At 55.0% G+C, this 22,014-nt stretch overlaps 1 protein-coding gene across 3 annotated transcripts in view; it reads right to left on the bottom strand.

The window, feature by feature from the left end:
• RILPL1 (Rab interacting lysosomal protein like 1) overlaps positions 1-22,014 on the bottom strand; it is a 43,157-nt gene that overhangs the window by 5,783 nt on the left and 15,360 nt on the right. For 2 of the 3 annotated variants that reach the window (XM_039239117.1, XM_039239254.1), the window contains exons 3-6: positions 13,993-14,111; positions 13,154-13,375; positions 4,715-4,887; positions 2,936-3,028 (exon numbers count right to left, since the gene is read on the bottom strand). In XM_039239117.1, the coding sequence (XP_039095048.1) occupies positions 2,936-3,028; positions 4,715-4,887; positions 13,154-13,375; positions 13,993-14,111 (607 nt within the window). The remainder of the gene's footprint in view (positions 1-2,935; positions 3,029-4,714; positions 4,888-13,153; positions 13,376-13,992; positions 14,112-22,014) is intronic. The other variant, XM_039239181.1, reaches the window with a different exon arrangement.

Raw genomic sequence — 22,014 nt, 5'->3', positions numbered from 1 at the left:
CCTGCAGACCTCCATGGTAGTTACTGCTCACTCGTTGGTGGATGGAAGAAACTGGTCAAGGGCACAAGGCTGAGCTACGAAGCAGCCAGAACCTGTACTAACGAGGCTGTGTGACTCGTATTCCGCAAAAGCAAGGACAAAGGGACGAGTGGACCCCAATAGGCGCCAGAGGTGTGAGGGATGGGAAGAGAGGTGTGACACCGTCTTACGAACCACCAGTCCCTGCCCAGGCCCAGGAAAGATTCGTCCCCGCCCCTGGCTCTGGGCTCGTGGCCGCACTGACACAGCTCCCAGTCAGCAGCCGAGGTGGACAAAGGCGACCAGTGTCCTGGCAGGGCTGGTCAAAAGCCTTTTGTGCCAGCCTGCTCTGCCAGTCGTCCCCTAGAAGGCCGGCGTGGCCACGGGCCTGGCCACCTGCACCGGGGGCACGGGGGCATTCTAGCTTCTCTCTCCCCTTCTGTATTTGCATGCTATATGTGCCACGTACGTGAAGATGCTAAAAACATCTGATTTTTTAAAAATTAAAAAAAATTTTTTAGTTTATTTTGAGAGAGAGACAGAGAGGTTGAGTCAGGGCGGGACAGAGAGAGAGGGAGAGAGAGAGAATCCAAAGCAGACTCTGCACTGTCAGCGCGGAGCCTGATGCGGGGCTCAAACTCATGAACAGTGAGATCATGACCTGAGCTGAAACCAAGAGTCAGACATTTAACCAACTGAGCCACCCAGGCGCCTCTAGAAAGGTCCGATTTTAAAGACCTGGCAGTGAACCGCTGAAGGAGGCACAGGACTGGTGACTTGGACCTGCCCCTCCTCTGCCCTGGGGCGGATTATGTGCGCTCATGAACTTTGTCTCAGCTTCCCCAGGTTGTAACCCAAAGTCGTAGCTGTCAAAGCACAAGACTGATGATGCGCATTCTTACACATGTGTGGGGCTAGCAGGTGGCTCGGGGTTTAAGAAAAGTCGATCCCATTTCTTAGCACTGGATGAGAAAACCTAACCAAGGATGAAGGTGTCCCTGCGTACTGAGTAGATCACAGACTTGATGCTGAAGGGCTCCCTCACCCCCTTGATGAGGCTACAACGGACACCCATGCCTTCTGTCTGTCGCCTAGCCCTGTGACCTCCGTGGCACCCGCCCTTACCCTTCTTCCAGTCCATCCGAACCAGACGTGTCTGAGCCATCCCAGCCTCAGGCATGAGGAGGAGACCCAGACCTGGCTGATGGCTGCACTGTCCTGTGATTGGCTTAGAGGCCACATGACCCAGTCTGAGCCAATGGGACTTGGCTGCGTGACTCCTGTGGAAGATTCTCTTCCCGCTGGAGTCTCAGACACAAGAGCAGAAGAAGGCTGAGCTGATGTCTGCCATGCTGCCACCCTCAGGGACAGTGTGCCCGACATAAAGGAAAACTAAGCCAGAGGTGGAGGGAATGAGGCAAAGCCCCGACGACAAGACCTGGATCCACCTGAGCCTGAAGCCAGTACGACCTGAGAATTTTTGGTCCCCGAGCCACCAGTCTTTCTTAAGTTACTCTGAGTTGAGTTTCAACTGCCAATGTTATTACTAATCAATACACAGCCAAATGGTGTTGGGATTCAGAGGAAGCCTTTCTGCTTCCAAGTTTCACCCCTGAGTAAGTATTTACTGCTAACTAGTAAGTGGGGACTCCGCACAGGGACTGAGGGCCAAGCAATAAGCAGCGCGGGGCTGGCAAGAGCGGCTTGGGAGGGAGCCCCGCGTTCACGCGCACACTCTCGAGGGCGGCCAGCCCTTCCCAGGAGCGGTCACAAGGCTGCACGTGTCCTGGCTTCGCCTTCCCGGCCACCAGTGCTGAGCCTTCAGGCGCCTCGCAGGGAGAGTCTCCCGCGGTAACTGCTTGTGGAGGTGGAGGTCCCTCGAGGCCCCCCCCAGGGCCCCTCCCCACACACCCGCGCCACCTGCTTTCACAGAGCTTCTGCCAGAGTTTGAGAGAAAGAGAGGAGGAGGGTACAGCCAGAAGGCCTAGAGGGAGGAAGGCCCTGGGGGGGGGGGCTGGGGGCGGGTAACCACGGCTACAAGACAACCATGTGAGCACGCGCACCCTGCAAACAGTTTGAAACGTGGGCTCTGGCTGCCTAGGTCTGAACCCTGGCTCTGCACCTTAATAACCGAATGTCCTTAGGCAGCTGCCTTAGTTTCTTTAACTGTAAAATGGGAATGACAGTGTCTCTACCTCCCAGGGGTACAGTGGGGACTCAACGAGGTCATCTGGCTGCAGGAAAGTACCTGGTGCATAGCAGGCTCTTAGCGGACGTGAGCCAACTAGACCAGAAGCCTTAACCCTTTACCTAAAGGGCTGCAGGCGAAGTCTTCCTCCGCCCCCAGGGAGAGGGTCTACAGACTCTCAGAATCTCAAAGGAGTCTTTTGATGTAAAGAACCACTCAAGTAGTTAAAAGTCTGGTGGAGGGGCAAGGCTGAGTTGTGTCTTCCCTGTGCGCCCCCACAGCAAACAGGGCGTGACTCTCTGCATGTAGAACGTGGCAATAAACACTTAATGGAGGGAGGGGGAGGGTGTGGGAGCCTGCACGAAACGCACTGGTGGGTGAACCAGGCCCATCCCTCCAGATGCATGAGTCTGTCCCACTGGCCTTATCTGCTGCTCAGAGACAGGCCCCCGCTGACACACTCAGGCCCTGAGCCTTAGCCACAGGCCCCACCCACTTTCCGCCCTCTCAGCCTCACCCAAACCCCTCTGCCCGGGGACCCCGAGAAGGAGCTCAGCATTCAGGTACAGAGGGCCAGGCCCATCGTGCCCCGGGGGTTAGGCCCGTCCCAGCAGGAGGTGGTTAGTGACAAGCCCGGCCTTGGAGCAGGTGCCCAGAAGTGAGAGGCTGTGTGAACCACCGGGTCAGCCGAGAGCGAGCAGCCCCACACTCAAGAAGCACGGCACTTACAGTCGCTTGATCCCAGACTCCGGCTGGGGGGACATTCTCGGGTGGGCGACCGGTGGAGGCTGGGGTATTCGATTTTCCTCTTCTATTTCTTCACTGGAAGGAGGTGAGAGGTGTGAGATAAGAGAGTCAAAACTTCTGTAAGAGCTGGAATATTCTAGAAGGGTAGAGTCTGATGGTCTGGGAGGGCTTCTACTGGGAACAGGGGGACCTAGGAAGACGGCATTAGTGCCCTGTGCCCCAACAGTGTCTTTGCCTGGGGGGCTGGCCTCTTAGCAGCGGGCACAGCCAGTTAGGAGGGAGGCCGGCCCTGGAGGCAGTAGACATGGGTGCCTGTGGTCTTTTTGGCCCAACTGGTCAAATGTGAAGAATTTCAGGAAAGGAAGCCACATCTCAAAAAGGCAATCTTCAGTTTCCTCTGAAGAGTCTTGCCACACAGAACCTGTCCTTGCCAGATGCTGTCTCCATACCTCTGTGGTTGTTTCTTCCATCTGGAATGTGGCACCCACCCCTCAACATCTCCCATAGGTGAAAAGTACCCTATCCTTTAGGGAAGGGCGCAGTTCAAATGCCACCTCTTCCATGAAGCCTTCCTGGTTTCTCCCCCATCCCTGAGAAGTGATCGCTCCCTTTGAACAGCCAGTGCACACACAGCATCAGTAAAACGTTCTTATGTGCCGGGCCTACAGTGGGTTTTCAATAAAAATACATGGCACCGTATTTTCTGTGCCTCTCATTTTCCCTACATCTGGTGCATCTGTTCCTCCTTCTGGCTTTCCATTCAAGAAGTATTTGCTGCAAACCTACTCTGTGCTAAGCTCTATCCTAAGTCTTGGGAACTTAATGAGTAGGACAAACATGGTTCTGGTCTCATGTTGTTACAGTCTGGAATATGTTTCTGCATGGAAACATACAATAAACTAAGCACATTAAGAAATGGGGTTTTAAATAAGATGGTAAAGGACCGTGAACCCAGTAAAGGGATAGTGACTGGGACAGGGCACTTCTTTGAATGGGTGGTATTGTGGAAGGAAGGCCTCTCTGTGGAGGTGACCCTTGACCTGAATCCTGGGTGACCAGGAGTCAACCAAGGGAAGAGCCAAAGAGAATGTTTCCCCAGCTACAGGGCCAGCATGTGCAAAGGTCCTGAGGTAGAAACACATGTGGTATGCTTTGAGAAACTAATAGAGGAGTAGTGTGTATAAAGCTGAACTCGTATGTACAACTGAGGAACAAGATTTTCAGTTTTATTTTAACTTAACTCATTTAAATAGCCACCCAGCTGGTGGCTATCGTCGGAGACAGCGCAGCTCTAATATATGCAAAGAATTCACTGGCCAAGGACCGAATGAACAAATATGTAGGCTGTGCGGCTGTATCATCTCTTATCTGCAGTTCTAAAATCCAAAAAGCTCTAAAAATGAAAATTCTTTTTTTCTGGTCATTCACTTGGTGGCAACCCCTGAAAAACTCTCATGAGGCTGATCACAGTGATTCTTTATCCCACGTTGTATGACTATTCACATGTTTCGCCACAGAAGTATTAACAGGGCTGGTTCTGGGGCGCTGCCGGGGGTGCTGCCGGGTGGGGACGCTACGTATTCCTTTCTAACAGCTGGGAAGGGCTGAAGTATGAAACGCACCCCACCCGAGAGTTTCAGAAAGGGATCGTGAACTCGCGCCCACGTGCTTCCAGACAGGGACCCCGGGAGGGAGACAGATGCCAGCCGTGTGTCGCCCAAGCTGCGCACAGCCCCAGCAAGGGGCCGGCCGGGCGCTCACCTCTTGTAATACGCCAGCTCCTCCTGCAACAAAAACACCTTGGACTTGAGTTCGTTCCGCTCGTGCAGCACGTCCCGCAGCTCCTGCAAGGTGAACCGGGGGCGGTTGGGGTCCTTGAGGTCCATGGCCATCTTCTCCGCCTCCGAGACGCACTCCTCTCCGCCCGGCTCCGCCTGGAGGAGGCAGAGATGCCGGTAATGGATTCGGGGCGCCCACTCCGCACCCTCTGCCGGCGCCCGGATCCCCACCCTCCCGGGCCTCGCAGCTCTGCCAACGGCGCTATTTCAGGCACCCGCAGGCGGCCTCTCTCACGCTCCGTGCAGTGAGCAGCGCTCTGGGGACGGAAGCCGTGGCCACCTGTTCACTGTTCGCCTTCTCAACAGCCAGACCTGCCCGCCCGGCGCCGCCTGCCCGACTCCGGGTTTTATTACGAACACCGTTAAAAGGTGTCCAAGGGGAAGAAACAGCACACCCCCAATGCTGCTGCCCTCATAAACTGCTTTCCTTTTCCCACCTTCTCTCCTCATAGTCTTTATTTTTTTTAATGCTTTATTTATTTCTGAGAGAGAGAGAGAGAGGCAGCATGAGCAGGGGAGGGTCAGAGAGAGATGGAGACACAGAAGCTGAAACAGGCTCCAGGCTCTGAGCTGTCAGCACAGAGCCCGACGCGGGGCTCGAACCCACGAACCGTGAGATCATGACCTGAGCTGAAGTCGGACACTTTACCGACTGAGCCACCCAGGTGCCCCTTCTCTCCTCACATTCTCACTAAGACCACTGCTAATAAGACCATTGCTAATTTGGCCAAAGTTGTTAAAATCGGAGCTTGTGAACAATTTTCTCTTCCCTTTTCATTTAACATTATGTCCTACACGTTTTCGCATCGGTTACTGGACTTCCAGTTGAGCCCTGTCCTCCCCATGGCTGAGGGGTGAGTGGGGGCCCCCGGGGGTGGGCAGGTAACATCACGGCAGGTGTGCACACGTGGGCATTTCTGTCACGCAGGCCACTCAGACGGACCCGAACATGTTAAGTGTCACCTGCTCCAGGCCAGACCCTAACCCCGGCCTCCCTCCCTTTCTCACAGCAAGAGGGTTTTTAAAACAAAACAAAAAACCTGTGGAAATACACACTTAATGTAAAATTGGCCTACACAATTCGGTGGCATTCAGTACAGTCGCGGTGTTGTGCAATCGCCACCTGTCTAGTTGCACAACATCTTCATCGCCCCAAAGGAAACTCCATACCCACTAGCAGTCGCTCCCCAGCCCCCTCCCCCAGCCCCTGGCAGCCACCATCTGCTTTCTGTCTCCATGGACTTGCCTTTTCTGGACACTTCGAATAAATGGAATCAAACAGTATGTTTCCTTTTGTGTCCGGCTTCTTTCAGTTAGCACCGTGTTTTCAAGGTTCATCCAGGCTGTAGAAAGTCAGTGCTTCATTCCTTTTTTTTTAATGTTTTAATTTTTTTTTGAGAGAGTGAGCGAGCGAGCACAAGCAGAGGAGGGGCAGAGAGAGAGGGAGACACAGAATCTGAAGCAGCTCCAGGCTCTGAGCTGTCAGCACAGAGCCCGACGCGGGGCTTGAGCTCATGAACCGTGAGATCATGACCTGAGCCGAAGTCGGATGCCTAACCGACTGAGCCCCCCGGGCTCCTCTGCTTCATTCCTTTTTATGGCTGCATACTATTCCGTGCATGGATATGCCACGTTTTATTTATCCTGTTATCCACCGACGGGCATTTCGATTGTTTCTACCTTTGGGCTAATGTGAACAGGGCTGCCCCGAACGTCTGTGTACAAGGGTTTGTCTGAGCCCGTTTTCAATTCCTCTGGGTGTACACGCAGGGAGGAGCTGCTGGGTCACGGGGTCTCTCTGTGTTTAACTGTTTCCTACAGTAGCTGCCCCACTTGACGTTCGGCCAGCAGCGTAGGAGGCTCCGCATGCCCCACAGCCTCGCCGCCACGCGCGTGTTTTCTGTTTTCTAGAGCAAGGAAGGTCTTGTGAGCCGCCTGCGAGTCGTCTGGCCAAACCTGCAGATGCTTCATGCACCCCTGAACCGCCAGTCTCCCATCATCAAGTAGGAGTGGATGGACGCTCAGGACAACGGGGAAACTCTGCAACAGCGGGGAGTGGGACTGAAACAGAGACCTACCCCCCCCCCCCAAGCCCCACAGCAGCACAGGGACACATGCCCGCCGAGCCAGCCAGCAACAGAGGCCAGGATGTTGAAGGACCCTGGGAGGCAGAGCCGAGATGCCTCTGTCCCGGGGCCGTCAGCACAGGCTGTTCTGGGAAAGGACACTTGAAAGGAGACACCACTCAGGAGGGCAGATCAGGTGACAGCAGAGTCACCCAGCGGGCCCAGGCGGGGGAAGTGGGTCTGACCAGGAGTCAGCACGGAGCAGGGGAGGCGCCTGGCTGCGGCAGAAAATGGAAAGCTGACATATGCCGTCCCCAAGCCACCTGGGCAATGGAGTGGGGCCTCTGCCCACCCAGGAAGTAGGGGGAAATGTTGGAGGATCTGACTTCCCAAGAAGGCACTCTAGGTATCTGCTGATGCCACACCTTCCAGTGGGCTGTGTCCCCAGGGGACATCTTCAGCGTCCACCTCCTATAGAGCCACACAGTTGGACGGTGTCCTCTACACAAGACCAAGCATAGCAAGTGCCTTGTATACAGCAGGCACTCGCCAGTGCCAGTCCCTTTCTCCTCCCCTGCCCAGGTTAACCACGGAGCATCCTTGGATGTCTGTAATAAACATTCAAGAGATAACTGGTGATCTCGATAAATACTGGATGTCTCAATAAACATTCAATATTTATTGAGCATCACCTGTGTGCCTGCTGGGCACTGAGCTAGTGAGATGAATCATCTGGGGGTGGAGGGAAGATACACACAGATAGAAACTTGTAAGGTCGTATAATAAGAGGTGCAAGGACATCAAACTCTAACTGGGAAGGATAGCAGAAGACATTGCAGATGTAGCCTCTGTGCATGGGGTCTTGACGAATGTGTAGGAGTTTGCCAGGAAGTCTGGGCCCACCCCAGCCCCTACACACATTGTATTTGGCCTTCACTGTGCTCTAAAACTCTTTGGAATTGGCTCCCAACAGTTTTTTCTTAATTAAAAAAAATGTTTTTAATGTTTATTTCTTTTTAAGAGAAAGGGACAGAGTGTGAGTGGGGGAGGGGCAGAGAGAGAGGGAGACACAGAATCTGAAGCAGGTTGCAGGTTCCGAGCTGTCAGCACAGAGCCGAACGTGGGGCTTGAACCCACAAACAGCAAGATCATGACCTGAGCCCAAGTTGGATGCTCAACCAACTGAGCCCCCAGGCGCCCCTCCCAACTGTTGTCTATTAGGAGATTTCACACTGAAGTTTGTGTCTTGCGCTTCCTTTTGGAAAAAATATTGGAAGACTGGGTCACCCTGGGTCCACACGGCAACACTGGGCCGGCACTACATAGCAGCTAGTGCCTTTTTTTATGTTCCTTCTGTGTCTGCTCCCCCCCACCCCCTGTTCCTCCGGGCCTGGCGTGTTCCTCCCCCCCACCCCCACCGTGGGTTGTAAGCACCCAAGAAACGGAAAGGCTTCCTCAGATCTGACTTCTTTCTCTCTGGAGAAGGGGCAGCTCTTTCATCAGGGTGGCAACCTCGCGTCCTAGAGTTCGGGGGACTCCCAGACAGGTTTGCAAAAAAGCCAGAGCGCAGAGGAGGGAAAGCGGGGGGCTCCGGCTCTCCCTCTGTCCTGGGAGGCACCGCAAAGGCTCTTCCCAGCCTGGGAATCAGGCCCATCGGCTATGGGGCTTCTAAGCTTACTCCACGAGGGACCGCGGAGGTGGCCGGGGTTATCGGGGACTGTCCGCCAGTCCCCGGAGGTGCTCTGGGCGCAGCTCGAGGGAGATGCCCTGAGGCCCCGGCCGCTCCCCAGGGAGGCGCAGGAGGCCCGCTGACACGCAGTGGGGCCAGGCTGGCCTAAGGGAGGCCACATCCTCCACCGCGTCCTGAGGCGCCGCCCCCTGGGCCCTCTCCCTCTCCCCCTCCCCCCCTCCATCAAGGCCACTATGCTCCTTCAAGACCCTGGCCCAGCCATGGGGGGTGGGGACGACTGTGCCCTCGTCACCTCATCACCTCGTAACGAGGCCCACCTCGCATACATTCAGCCGGCAAACCTGGCTCCGCTCGCCGGCCAGCAGGCCCCTGTCTGCTTTCCCTGAGCACTTAAATAAACCAACGTTTCTTAAGACGTCAGAATTTGCAAGGCAGAGACATCAAGTAGGTAACTATTAGCTTCACGGTTTTCTTACTGACTTTAGATGAAATCCTTTAGATAGGGAGCCCACCAAATCATTTTCTAGGGGATTCTATGTCCACCCGTGAAAGGGAGGAAAGCCTCCAGTGAAAACATGAGGAACTGGACGAGCTAGAAAACACGGCGAGTGAAGGAGCCAGTCAGGACCACATGTTACATACGTGACCCGCGTCCCTGAGATGTCCGCAAACAGCCAGACCCGCAGGGACGGAAAACAGCTTCACTGTGGCCGGGGGCTGGGGGACGGAGAGAAGGGGAGTGGCTGCTAATGCGTACGGGGTTTCTTTGGGGAGTGACGGGAATGTTCTAGATCGTGGTGATGGATGTACAACATAGTGAACACACTAAACCCCGCTGACTTGCATACCTTAAGTAGCTGAATTGTATGTGAATGTCTCAGCAACTATACTGTAAAATATATAAGGAGGCTTGTTTACTGGAGGCCACAGTGGAAGACAGTGATGGAGCTCAGAAAGGATCACACGAATCGAGGGGGAGAACCAGGGTAGCCAAGGCATTGATGAGAACTGATTCCTCCCCACCCCTGGATCCCTCCATAGCTCCCATCTCCTCTCGCCAATCCTGTGCCAGGACCAGCCCACCCCCCCCGCTGCACCCGCTCATTCTCCAGGCCGGCGCGCGCTCTCCCTCCTGCCCGGAGTGGCCTGCCCCACACTCCTCCCCAGGCATCCCAGCCACCCCACACCGTGCCCGCCTCCGATGCCACGGCCCTCCATCCCTGCCACACCAACTAGCTGACCTACGGAACCAACTCAAGCTCACTCCCCCCACGTGTCAGATGGGAGACTGAGCACCGACGGGATGGATGAGCCCCAGCCCCGCGGCAGCAGGTGGAAAGCCACCACTCGCAGCCTCCCCGTCCGAGTGACAAGCATCTTGAACCCTACCCAGCTCCGAGGGAGGGGGTCAGACTCAGCCAGGACGCCCCGAGTTTGGGAAGAGACTCTGCAAAGCAGTTCGGCGGGTTAGTCGTAACTGCTACCTGGTTTCACTCCCCCATTTCTGCCCCACCCACTAGGTGCCAGCAGGGGAAACTGTTAAATGGGTGGGGCAGTCGGGCCATGGGGACGTGGCGTGTCCCTGTCCTTGCCGCTAAATAGATCTGGAGCAGGGCTCGGAGTCTCGTGGCTGGGGTGGTGTCCTCGGGACCTGGGTTTGCAGCGAGCTCCGCCTTCCCAGGAGGGGACAGGCCTGAGTTCTCGAGGGGCACAGGGGGCTGGAAGAGGGACACTGGGGAGGAGGGGGTGACTGCCCTCAGCTGCGCCTATGGGTTGTTTTGGCCTCTGTCTCATCCCCTCCGTCCCATCGCCATAGATCTGACGCAGAGCTCGCCTTTCTTGCCTGGATTTCTGCAAAGGGCTCCCAACAGCCACATCTGCCTTCAGCTCCTTCCCCGCCCAAGTGCCCTCCCAGCTCATCCCACTCCTCCCCCGCTGAACCCTGTGGGGGACCCCACAGTCCTCACTGCTCAGAGTCTTGTGGGTGGCATTCTGGGCCCCCACTTCCTGGCGCTGCAGACAACAGCTGCCATCTCTGTCCTGCAACCATTTCCATACTTGTCCGGGCTGTGTCCTTGCAGCGTCCCCTGGAGAAACTCCCTGCCCACTTCCGGTGCATGCGGCATGGATGGGCACCACACGGCGCAGCCATGTGACTCGGGATCGGACACCCCATGCATACTCCAGACCTCAGGCCACAGCGATTGGTTCAGCGATGGGCCGAGAGGGTTCCCTGAGACTTGCTGGGAATTTGGGAAAGAGGCCATTTCTTTTCACCGGGGCTGCTATGCTGGTAGAGTAACCAGGGGCCACTATATGGCAAGAGCCAGCTTGAGAACGACACCGACACAGAGGAAAGCAAAGCTGCGAGATCTGATAGCATCCTCTGGGCCCCTGAAACCAGCTATGCCTGAAGCCATCATGAACTCAAAGCTTTTAGCTTTACAACCAAAAATTCCTCTTTTTGTTTTTTTTATTCCTTAAACCATTTTAATTTAGGCTTCTGTCACTTTTAGCCAAAAGCAAGCCTGAACCTCTCCCTTTTAAGACTTCTTTCCCTTATCTCCCTAACTGTATCCCAGGTACCTGTCCTTCAGAGAACATGAAGTGTCTGGACTGAACTCACAAGATACCTAAGAACCGTGCCGGCATTTGAGCCAACCTGATGGAGGGCGCATCTGTCTTCCCTCCCCTACCTGGAACCCAGGAACCTAGCATAGTGTCTGCAAACCTAAAACAGTCAGTAAGTATTTGCTGGAAGAAAGAGTAAGCCCCGAGCCCTTCCCGAACAGCCCACTGTGTTTTTCGGAAGCAGCACATCCGCCCTCTACAACTACCTATCAGAATCTTAGCATTGGTTTTTTTTTTTTTTAATTTTTTAAAATGTCTTATTTATTTTTAAGAAGAGAGAGACAGCATGAACAGGGACGGAGCAGAGAGAGAAGGAGACACAGAATCCAAAGCAGGTTCCAGGCTCTGAGCTGTCAGCACAGAGCCCGACGTAGGGCTTGAACCCATGAGCGGTGAGATCATGACCTGAGCTGAAGTCAGATGCTCAACCGACTGAGCCACCCAGGAGCCCCAAGAATCTTAGCATTGCTAACACTGACATCCAGCTGAAGGGACACTTCCTCCTTGAAACCACGCGCCACCCCCATCAGGATGAACTGCCTCCTCTCTGTGTTCCCGGTACCGCCCCTCCTGGGGGCACTTCTATGGGGCAGACCCCTCTGGTGCCCTGTGTCACAGCCCTGGGCCTATCTGGATTTTAGGTGCAGCTGTGGTGTAGTTCCAGACATGTAGACGGCTCCCCCCCTCCTGCCCCCAGGCACACACCGCATATCTTTCATTTCTGCCCGGAGATCTGCTCCATGAGTTCTGCCCAGGAATGTCAGGGAGATAACACTCCCCCCCCCACCCCCACCCCCACCGGCCATGATTAGCCAACTGGGGGTGGGTGCCTGTGGATAAACGGTCCAAGCCTTTCTCCTCCAAAAGACACTTCTGGAGGATTCTCAGAGGTCCCAGCAGGACTGAGCTCCCACTGCATTAACACCCTCGAATTCACTTTTCCTTCTCCCCTGTCTCATGCCCCTGATCTCTGGGATCACCTCCCAAGTAAACCTCATGCCCATTTTCCTTAAGGGAACCCAGAAGACAGTCTCTTACCACTGAGATAATCCCCTCCCGCCTTAGGTGGCTGTGGGTGTCGGAGCCTGTCTCCTGCACTGGACTGTAAGCTCTTTGAACCTCCGTAGCACTTAGCACAGTGCTCTCTGGTAGAAGATGAAACTCGGCTCTGTGGCCTGCCTGGCCCGTGCCCCTCTCTCTGACCTCACTCAGACCTTCCTCCTCCCCCTCACAAGGCATCCCAGGCACCCTTGTCTCCTGATGCTCCCTTGATTGCACTGGCATTTTTCCTGCCACAGGGCCTTTGTGTGTGCCACTCCCCTGCCTGGAATTCACTCCTTGGGTTGTTTACTCTCTCATTCTTTTGATAACCTCTTTTTTAAAAATGCTTATTTATCTTGAGAGAGAAAGAGAGAACGATTGGGGGAGGGGTAGAGAGAGAGGGAGAAAGAGAATCCCAAGCAGGCTCTGAGCTGTCAGCACCGAGGCCAACTCGGGGCTCGATCTCACAAACCATGAAATCACGACCTGAGCAGAAATCAAGAGTCGGATGCCTCACCGACTGAGCCCCCTAGGTGCCCCTTGATCACCTCCTTAGAAAAAGCGTTTTTGACTCCTCCAGACGATCATGGTAATAACAACAACAGCTAACGCCGTAATTGAACTAACTCACTTAATTCTCATAATGATCTGGGGCTAAGGACTGTTATTATTCCCATTTTAGACAAGAGGAAACTGAGGCACAGAAAGTCTAAATGATTTATCCAAGGTCAGGGAGGTAGTAACAGGCTAGATACGAACCAAGGCCGACCAGCTCCAGAGTCCATGAGTTACACACTATCGCTCCTCCCTCAGGCTGCTCCCACTTCCCCTAAGTGTACCCGGAGAAACAAGCCACCACCTTGAGCTTGCCCACCTCGAGCCAGCTCACGGACCGGCCTTCCCACTTGGCTTCAGTGGCCAGCTTCCCACTTACCTCAGGCTCCTCCTCTCCGTTCTGGCTGAGTTCACCCTGCAGCCTCTCCCGCAGCTTCCCAAGCTCCGCCCGCAGGCTGCCCATCTCCTGTTCCTTGGTTTGCAGATCGGCCTCTAGTTCTACCTTCTGTTCGATCAGGGCCTTCCCCTGGGCCTCCACCACTGTGACGCGGTGCCGGAGGTCGTGGTTGATCTTCATCAGCCGGGTCTGCTGTTGCTGCAGCTGGAGAAAGAGGAAGGCCATTTATGGGGCTGCCATGTGTAGTAGCTCATGTTGTACACTGCACAAGGGCAAATCATCTACAAGCGTGCCATTCACACCGGAGATATATTGATTTGCTTGAAGTTTGGTCACATTCTTAGAACTGTTGATGCCAGAAATGGGCAATTTGGATATTTACTGTGATACTTTTACAACAGTTGGAAGATAAGTGTTTTTTGTCCGTATATTATAACGATTTCCCAACAGACAGAAGTAATGCGCCTTGAGAATGGGGTGTCTTTTTCTATATCAGGTGGAGATGCTGTATGGGTCTCTAGAGCAGCCTGGACCACGCTGGCCTGCTCACAGAGGCCACGAAGAAGGTGGGCTGACGGAAGTGTCTGGGTCAGAACAAAGGCTGACGGAGCCTCAGTACCTCCCTGGGTGTGGAAGGAGCAGATCACTGGGCAGAGAGGGCCATGTCCTCTCCTGCTGCTGTGCACACTTGGCTGAGGGTCCTCCCCGAGGCTGCTGCTTCCGGGACCCCCCCCACCACCAGAGCCCATGAGGGGAGACGGAGGGACAGAAGGGGACCGCTTGCCGGGAGGGTGGGCGTGGGGTCGGGGCCCGTCACTCACAGCCTCCACATCTTCGTTCTTCAGGCCGAGCTCCCGGTCCTTCGCACGAATCTCGTCTCGCTGCTTGTCCACCACCTCCTTCAGCTTCTTCATCACTTGCCGCTCGCGCTCCGACATGCCTGTGGGGGGGTGAGCATGGGCAGCAGGTGAGCCCCCTCCTCCCCTGCCCCGGGTCCCCTCTGAGCTCATCCCGACCTCCGGTCCCCCGCGCTGGTTCCCCTCGTTTTTCAGGCCTCAGCTCAACCGTCACCTCTTCACAGAGGCCCTTCCTTCCCTGGTCCCCGAAAGTGACCCCTGACCCTGTCTCTTACCTTCATGCCGCCCCCCCCACTTTTTTTTTTTTTTTTTTTTTTTTTACCATTTCCTAGGTCTTTTCGTCTAACAAAAGATGATTCAGAGCATAAGTCTCGGAGCACAAGCACCTGCTCTCTCGTTTATGATCTGTGTGGCTTCGAGCTAGCCTCTCTGTGCCTCAGTTTCCACATCTACAAAATGGGAATAACAGCCCTACCCCCTTGGCTCCTGTTAAGGACTGATTTAGTTAATACACAGGAAGCATGGGAGACAAAGCCAAGGCGTGGTGTCTGTTACTTTATTGTCCGTTCCTCCCGTCCCCGGCCCCCAAAGTATACTGTAGGTCCCAGGAGGCAGGGCCTCGCCTGACCTGTTTACCATGTACTCCCTCGGCTAGCACAGCGCAGTGCCTGGCACGCCGCAGGTGCTCGCTAAGTGCGTTAATGAACTGTGGGGACAGATGGCTGCTATAACACAAGTGACAAAATCTGACAGCTTAAAACGTCAGAAATTAATTGTCTCCTAGTTTAGAAGCCAGAAGTTGTTTTATTTTTTAAATATTTATTTATTTCTGAGAGAGAGAGAGAGACAGTGCGAGCAGGGGAGGGGCAGAGAGAGAGGGAGACACAGAATCTGAAGCAGCTCCAGGCTCTGAGCTGTCAGCACAGAGCCCGACGCGGGGCTTGAACCCACGAACCGTGAGATCATGACCTGAGCCGAAGTCGGACACTTAACCGACTGAGCCACCCAGGTGCCCCTAGAAGCCAGAAGTTTAAAATCAGTCCAAAGTCAAGATGTGGCCAGGGCTGTGCTCCCTCCGGAGACTCTGGGGGGGAACGGGTCCCTTCCTTCTTCTAGCTTCTGGGGGCTCCCAGCGCTCCTCAGCTTATGGCCACACCACTCTGGCCTCTGCCTCCGTGGTCACGGGGCTTCCTCCTCTTCTGTCTGTGTCAGACCTCTCTCTGCCTCGCTCTTCTAATAAGGATACTCTGATCGCATTTAGGGGCCCCCCGAATAAGTCAGGAAACTTCCCCTCTCAAGGTCTTAAGGAAATTATTTATTTTCTAGAGAGAGAGCGGAGCAGGGGCAGAGAGAGAGGGGGACAGAGGATCTGACCTGGGCCCTGCACTGACAGCAGACAGACTGATGTGGGGCTCGAACTCACGAACCATGAGATCATGACCTGAGCCCAAGGCAGCCGCTTACCCCACTGAGCCAGCCCGGCACCCCACATCGGTAAAGATTTTACCATACCAGGTAACATCCAGGGGCCAAGGATCAGCACCTGATATTCTGGAGGCCCATCACTCAGCCTCCTACAAGCGCCAGGCTGACAGCTAATCCTTGCTTCCTGGGAGTAGTGGCTCGACCACAGACTAACAAGAGAGAAACATTCTCACTCTCCCTCCCCGTTGGCTCCCCCGTGCCCGGGACACATGTGGCGCCCGAGAGGAACAGCTGTGTGTGGGACTCAGCCATTCTCCCTGCTGAGTCCCCCGCCCCCCCCCCCCAAGCCCGCTCCATTCCGTCTGGTCTTTCCCGCTGAGAATCCCGCCTTCCCCTGTCCTCCGTATTCCCGAGCAGGCGGTCGCCGCCGCGAACAAGCACGTGTGCGTCTAGAACTGGGTGGGACATTGCCGGGGCCACGAACCCAGATAGGAGCTGGGCCCTGCCCCCAAAGAGCTTGAGGCTCAATGGAAGAGCTTGAGGCTCAATGGAACAGTGACAGCGCGGACGTCCTGGAGGGCAGCCATCCTGCCTCAACCGTCTGTCTTCTAGGGCTTCCCACGCGGCAGACGCTCCAGGCTGATGCTACAGGGGCCCCTCCCCCGCCGCCCCCCTCGTCCATGAAGCACAACTCACTCCCGCCAAACCCATGGAGGACAAGCTGCTTTATATCCTTGACCCGTTTCAGGGTCACTTCCAGCCACTGGAAGTATTATTACTGTTTTTAACATCATTCCCATCTTACAGATACGGAAAACTGAGGCCTAGAGACAGACATGTTCGGTGTCGCACAGCCAAGCACTGGCAGAGCCACGGCTCCAACCCCAGTTTTCTGACCCCAAGTCCCATGTCCTCTCCACGCCGCCGCGCTGCCTTCCTCCTGAAGGACAAGCTCTGAGGCTCTGTTAAGGTCACTACAAAGCGGCACCACAGGGCAGACTAGTCCATACCTGCTCTGACAGGGCCACCTACTTGGAGTACCCTCACATCTTCTTGCACGTACACATGCACACACACACACACACGCACCGGCTGTTTATCGAGCATCTGCTGTGAACCTGACACTGAGCCAGCAGTCACGAGGGTCGTGATGGTCAATAAATGAAATACAATTTTACTCTCACTGACTTACGGACATGAGACAGAGATGGGGTCATTACACACCACAGTCAGTGCCGCAGCAGATGCCCTGGGGGCTGACAGAATGCCAAGGGGACCCGATGCAGACTGTGGGGGCAGAAAGCCCTTACGAGAGCCAGGTATGCCGGGACCCGCAGGAGGAGAGGCAGCCAGGTGACGAGGTCACGCATTCCAGGTAAGCAGCGGCAGGTGCAAAGGCCCTGGGGAAGAGACTACACGTCTGCAGAGCTGAAGGGCAACGCTGGTGGCCAAAGCTCGGGGACCAAGGGGCAGCAGGAGCTTGAGCTGCGAGCAAGCCTAGGCCACGCGGGGTCTCGACGGCCAGGAGGGAGGCTGGGTTTCCCTCTAAAGGGGCAACAGGAGCGTCAGGGTGTCTGTATGTAGGGCGTGCGTGGAGCAGGAGGGTCAGGCCAAGGAGACGAGGAAGGAGAAGCCGGGGAGGAAAGCTCGCAGGGGGGCAGGTGCGCACTATGCAAACAAGACAGGCCGGAGGGGAAGGAATTAGAACGAAACTGACCGCCGAGTGAGCGGGAGGCTCCAGACAGGAACAGAAACATGAACCTGACTGTCTAGGTTCTTTCACGGCCCAGAGCTTAGGGCTTGCGGAGCGACGTTGGCCTCTCGGAGCCCCCACGTGCTCACCTGCGTGTCTTCTCCGAGCCTACGTCTCTAACAAGGCTGGGCGCACGAAGCTCAGGAGCAAATCACACAAGCCCACGAAACGAGCCTGTCCTATGGGCGGAAAGAGCAATCCGCTTCCTGCTTCCTCCGTGCACCTGCTGGGGCGTCTGAGGAGCCGAGGCCGAGACATGCCAGCCTGGGGGGCGAGGCGGGGAGAGAAGGGGCGTGCATCCTGACTGGGACGGCCAGAATGAAACGGACTGAGGATGCCAAGTGCTGGGGAGAAGGCGGGGCTGCGGGAACGCGCGTGCCTGCCACTCGGAGCGCTGCGCCGGGCAGCTGGTGTCACCCACCAATGCGGACACGTACTCTACACACCTGCAGCCACATCCCGGGTCTAGCCCCAAATCCCCGACAGGTGTGTGCGCCCGGGCTGGTCAGGAGGAGGGTGGCTCAACCAACTGCGGTACAGCCTGATGCCACCCGGCTGTTTAAGAGGCTCAGACGAGGGGCGCCTGGGTGACCCGGTTGGTTGAGCATCCCACTCTTGATCTCGGTTTAGGTCATGATCTCGTGGCTCGTGAGTTTGAGCCCCAAGCTGGGCTCCTCACTGGAGGCACAGAGCCTGCTTGCGATTCTCTCTCTCCCTCTCTCTGCCCTCCTCTGCTCTCTCTCCCTCAAATAAATAAACTAAAATAAAGGTGACTCAGACATACTGGTGAGTGAATGAGGAAAGTGACAATCTGTATGGAACAAGACACATACAAGAACATTCTGGGCGCCTGGGTGGCTCAGTTGGTTAGGCTCTTGGTTTCGGCTCAGGTCATGACCCAGGTTTCATGGGTTCGAGCCTCATGTTGGGCTCTGTGCTGGCAGCACGCAGCCTGCTTGGTTTTCTCTCTCTTTCCCTCTCTCTCTGCCCCTCCCCTCTCAAAATGAATAAATAACATTTTTTAAAAAATAATGGAATAGGGGCGCCTGGGTGGCTTAGTGGGTTAAGCATCCAACTTTGGCTCAGGTCATGATCTGACAGTTCATGGGTTCAGGCTCTGTGTCGGGCTCTGTTCTGACAGCTCGGAGCCTGGAGCCTGCCTCAGATTCTGTGTCTCCGGCTCCTTCTGCCCCTCCCCCACTCATGCGCGCGCGCGCACTCTCTCTCTCTCTCTCTGTCCCTCTGTCTCTCTCTCGAAAAAAAATCTTAAAATTTAAAAAAATAATAAAGTGGGGGCGGGGCGGGGGTGCCTGGGTGGCTCAGTCAGTTAAGCGTCCAACTGCAGTTCAGGTCATGATCTCGCGGTTCATGAATTCAAGCCCCGCATCGGGCTCTGCACTCACAGGACAGAGCCTGTTTGAGTTTCTCTCTCTCTCTCTCTCTCTCTCTCTCTCTCTCTCTGCCCCTTCCCCACTTGCACTCTATCTCTAAATAAATAAATAGATAAATAAAAGTGTTGGGGTGCCTGGGTGGCTCAGTCAGCTAAGCATCTGACTTCAGCTCACGTCTCGATCTCACAGTTCATGGGTTGGAGACCTGCGTGGCGCTCTCTGCTGTCAGCATGGAGCTTGCTTCCCTCTGCTCCCCTCTCTCTGCCCCTCCCCCCCACACTCCTTCTCTCTCTCTCAAAACCAAAGTACTCGGGGCGCCTGGGTGGCTCAGTCGGTTAAGCATCCGACTTTGGCTCAGGTTCGTAAGTTCAAGCCCCGCGTCCGGCTCTGTGCTGACAGCTCAGAGGCTGGAGCCTGCTTCAGATTCTGTGTCTCCCTTTCCCTCTGCCTCTCCCCAGATCGCCTCTGTCTCTCTTTTGCAAAAATAAATAAGCATTAAATCAATCAATCATTAAAAATAATAATAAACAAACATTAAAAAACACTGTTATAAATACTAGAATAAAGAGAGGAACCACGCACTGGCACGCGACACTACACGCAGGGAAGAACGAGCTACAGGCTCCGCCTGGAACTCACAAAGCTCGTGATTCCTCTACACATCCCGGCTCTCCTCCTGGCCCAGTGCAGGTCAACCTGGAGACTGAGGGGGACCCACACCTCTGAGGGGGAATCACAAGGCCGCCTGGAGGTCCCGGGTGCGGGGAGCCCCCCTCTGAACATCGCTCAGCCAGCGCCGCAAGGCAGGGCCTGGGCTCAGGTGGGGAGACGAGAGGAACCACTACCGTCTCCCGACACGGTGTTCCTCAGACATGGTGCTCGCACACATGTGTGCATATGTGTGTGTGCGTGTGTGTGTGCATTGCGTGTGCACGCATGTGGATGTGTGTGCGCATGCATGCTGGGGCTGAAATCAGATGGAAGAGAGATGTGTGAAAAAGGCACACATAATGTGCTGTTTGCTCTCTGAGCACCTGCCCTGCTACAGGCTCTGGGCCAGGGCGTCAGGAGCTGAGCCCATTTAATCCTTGGTGGTGGGGGTGGGGGTACAGATTCTGCTCCCAGAGAAATCAGGCAGGAGGAACAGTGTGGAGGGCGGGGGGGACTGTGAATGTGGACAAAGGAGACCTGGATCCATAACCCAGCGACATTGTTCACCTTCACCTTCTGGGGGCCCCAGGCTTTAACACCAGGCTGGAGAACAAAGTGGTAAAGAGCCTGGGGTCTGAGGCTGCATTTCCTGGACTTCTCCACATTGCTGCTTATCTGTCCTTGAACTTGGGCCTGGTTTCTCACTTGCAAAGGAGCATCATGTGGACACTGCCCGCCCCCCCAGCATGGGGGACTCTTGTGAGGTTAGAGGGGTGAATCTCGGCGAAGTGCTCACAACAGGCCTGGCCCACATAGAGTCTCTCCGTGTTAGCTGCCATTTCATCCACAAAATGGAAATGCTAGTCCTCGTTCCAAAGGTCGCTGCGAAGATCAAGTCCAAGAGCAGTTTGAGAAGTGCTTGGAGAAGTTAAAGGAAGGTGGCATGTTTTAACAGACTCACAGGCCTTGTTAAAAGCTGAAAGAGTTCTGCGCAACCATTTAGCCACCTGGCAATTCGAGACCCTTGGATCTAGACTTACAGGTACATTCAGGCAAGTGCAGGAAGAAACAAGTCCAAGGTCAGTCACAGAAGCAAAGACGCGCGTCAAGAGACAAGGACCTTCACACCATGGGAAACCATCCGTGGGCAGCCAAAAGGCTGAGATACACTGCTAAGTCAAAAAGGCAAGTGACAGGGGCACCTGGGTGGCTCAGTCAGTTGGGAGTCCCACTTCGGCTCAGGTCATGATCCTGCGTGGTCCATGAGTCTGAACCCCACATTGGGCTCTGTGCTCACAGCTCAGAGCCTGGGGCCTGCTTCAGATTCTTCGTCACCCTCTCTCTCTGTGCCCCTCCCTCGCTCGTGCTCTGTCTCTCTCTGTCTCTCAAAAATAACTAAACACTTAAAAAATAAATAAATAAATCACCTGCACAGGAATTCTCACCTCAGAGTCTCCTTCTGGAGACTTATCGAAACTGTACTTAGAACTCATTTTATCCTCAGAAAACCTTATGAAGTAGAATTCCTGTTCTGTTCTCCCCATTGTTACAGCGGAAGAAACCTGAAGTATACAATAGCTACTTAACTTATGCAAGGCCACGCAGCTGGGTAGTGGCTCTTGGTAGTGGCTCCTGGTAGTGGCTCCTGGTAGACTCACTCTCAGGCGACCTTGGCTGCAAAGCCCACACTCTTGCCATCCTGGCCCCCTCCTGTGGCCCGGCTCCTGACGTTACTGCAAGTGTACTGGCTAGAACAGCACCCCCCCCCCCCCGCAACCTCCATCCACCTGGAACCTCAGAACGTGATCTCACGTGAAAACAGAGTCTCTGCAACACAATTGGTGAAGATGGGGTCACGCCGCATGAGGGTGGGCCCTAAATCCTAACACTGGTATCCTTATAAGGGAAAGGAGAGGGGGCTGCAGACACAGACACACAAACAAGACCACGTGACGGAGAGGCTAGAGGGGCCAGGCCCCAAGCCCGGAAGCACTGGCGGCCTCCAGCAGCTGAACGAGGCTCCCACAGGGCTGCTGACACCTTGACTTTGGACTCCTTGCCTATATCTGTGAGAGGACACATTTCTGTCGATCTAAGCCCCCCAGTTTACGGTGCTTTGTTATAGTACCTCTGGGAAACAAAACTACCCCAGCAAGCTTCCGCGGGAAGGCACAGACAGGGTGCATAGCTGAGTGTTTACTGAGCCAAGATTCACTCCAGTCACTCTCGGCTTCCACATATAAGGTTCGACTGGTAGGACAAAATCAACGTAATTGCCCTCAGGGACATCTTTTTTTTTTTTTTTTAATTTTTTTTTTTAATGTTTTATTTATTTCTAGGAGAGAGAGAGAGAGAGAGACAGCGTGAGCAGGGAAGGGTCAGAGAGAGAGGGAGTCACAGACTGAAACAGGCTCCAGGCTCCGAGCTGGCAGTCAGCACAGAGCCCGACGCGGGGCTCGAACCCACGAACCGCGAGATCATGACCTAAGCGAAAGTCGGAAGCTTAACTTAACCGACTAAGCCACCCAGGCGCCCCCTTCAGGGACATCTACCGGGCGGCTCCAAGTCTGATGCTCCGCACACTTTGTGCTCAACGATCCTGGGAGTGGAAGTTGCTGTTCCCATTTCACAGGTATGGAATCTGAGGGTGGGAACGTCAGTCCCCTTCCCCAGGCGACCAGGGTCGTAGGGGTGGGGCTGGACTTTGAACTCTACCCGGCGGTCTCTGAGAACACAATGCCTTATATTTTGGGGGGCACTGCTGTT

Source organism: Hyaena hyaena, unplaced genomic scaffold (genome assembly GCF_003009895.1).
Source record: "Hyaena hyaena isolate Hyena2069 unplaced genomic scaffold, ASM300989v1 scaffold_0, whole genome shotgun sequence".
NCBI classification, from domain to species: Eukaryota; Metazoa; Chordata; class Mammalia; order Carnivora; family Hyaenidae; genus Hyaena; species Hyaena hyaena.
This window is presented reverse-complemented; position numbering and strand designations above follow the sequence as displayed.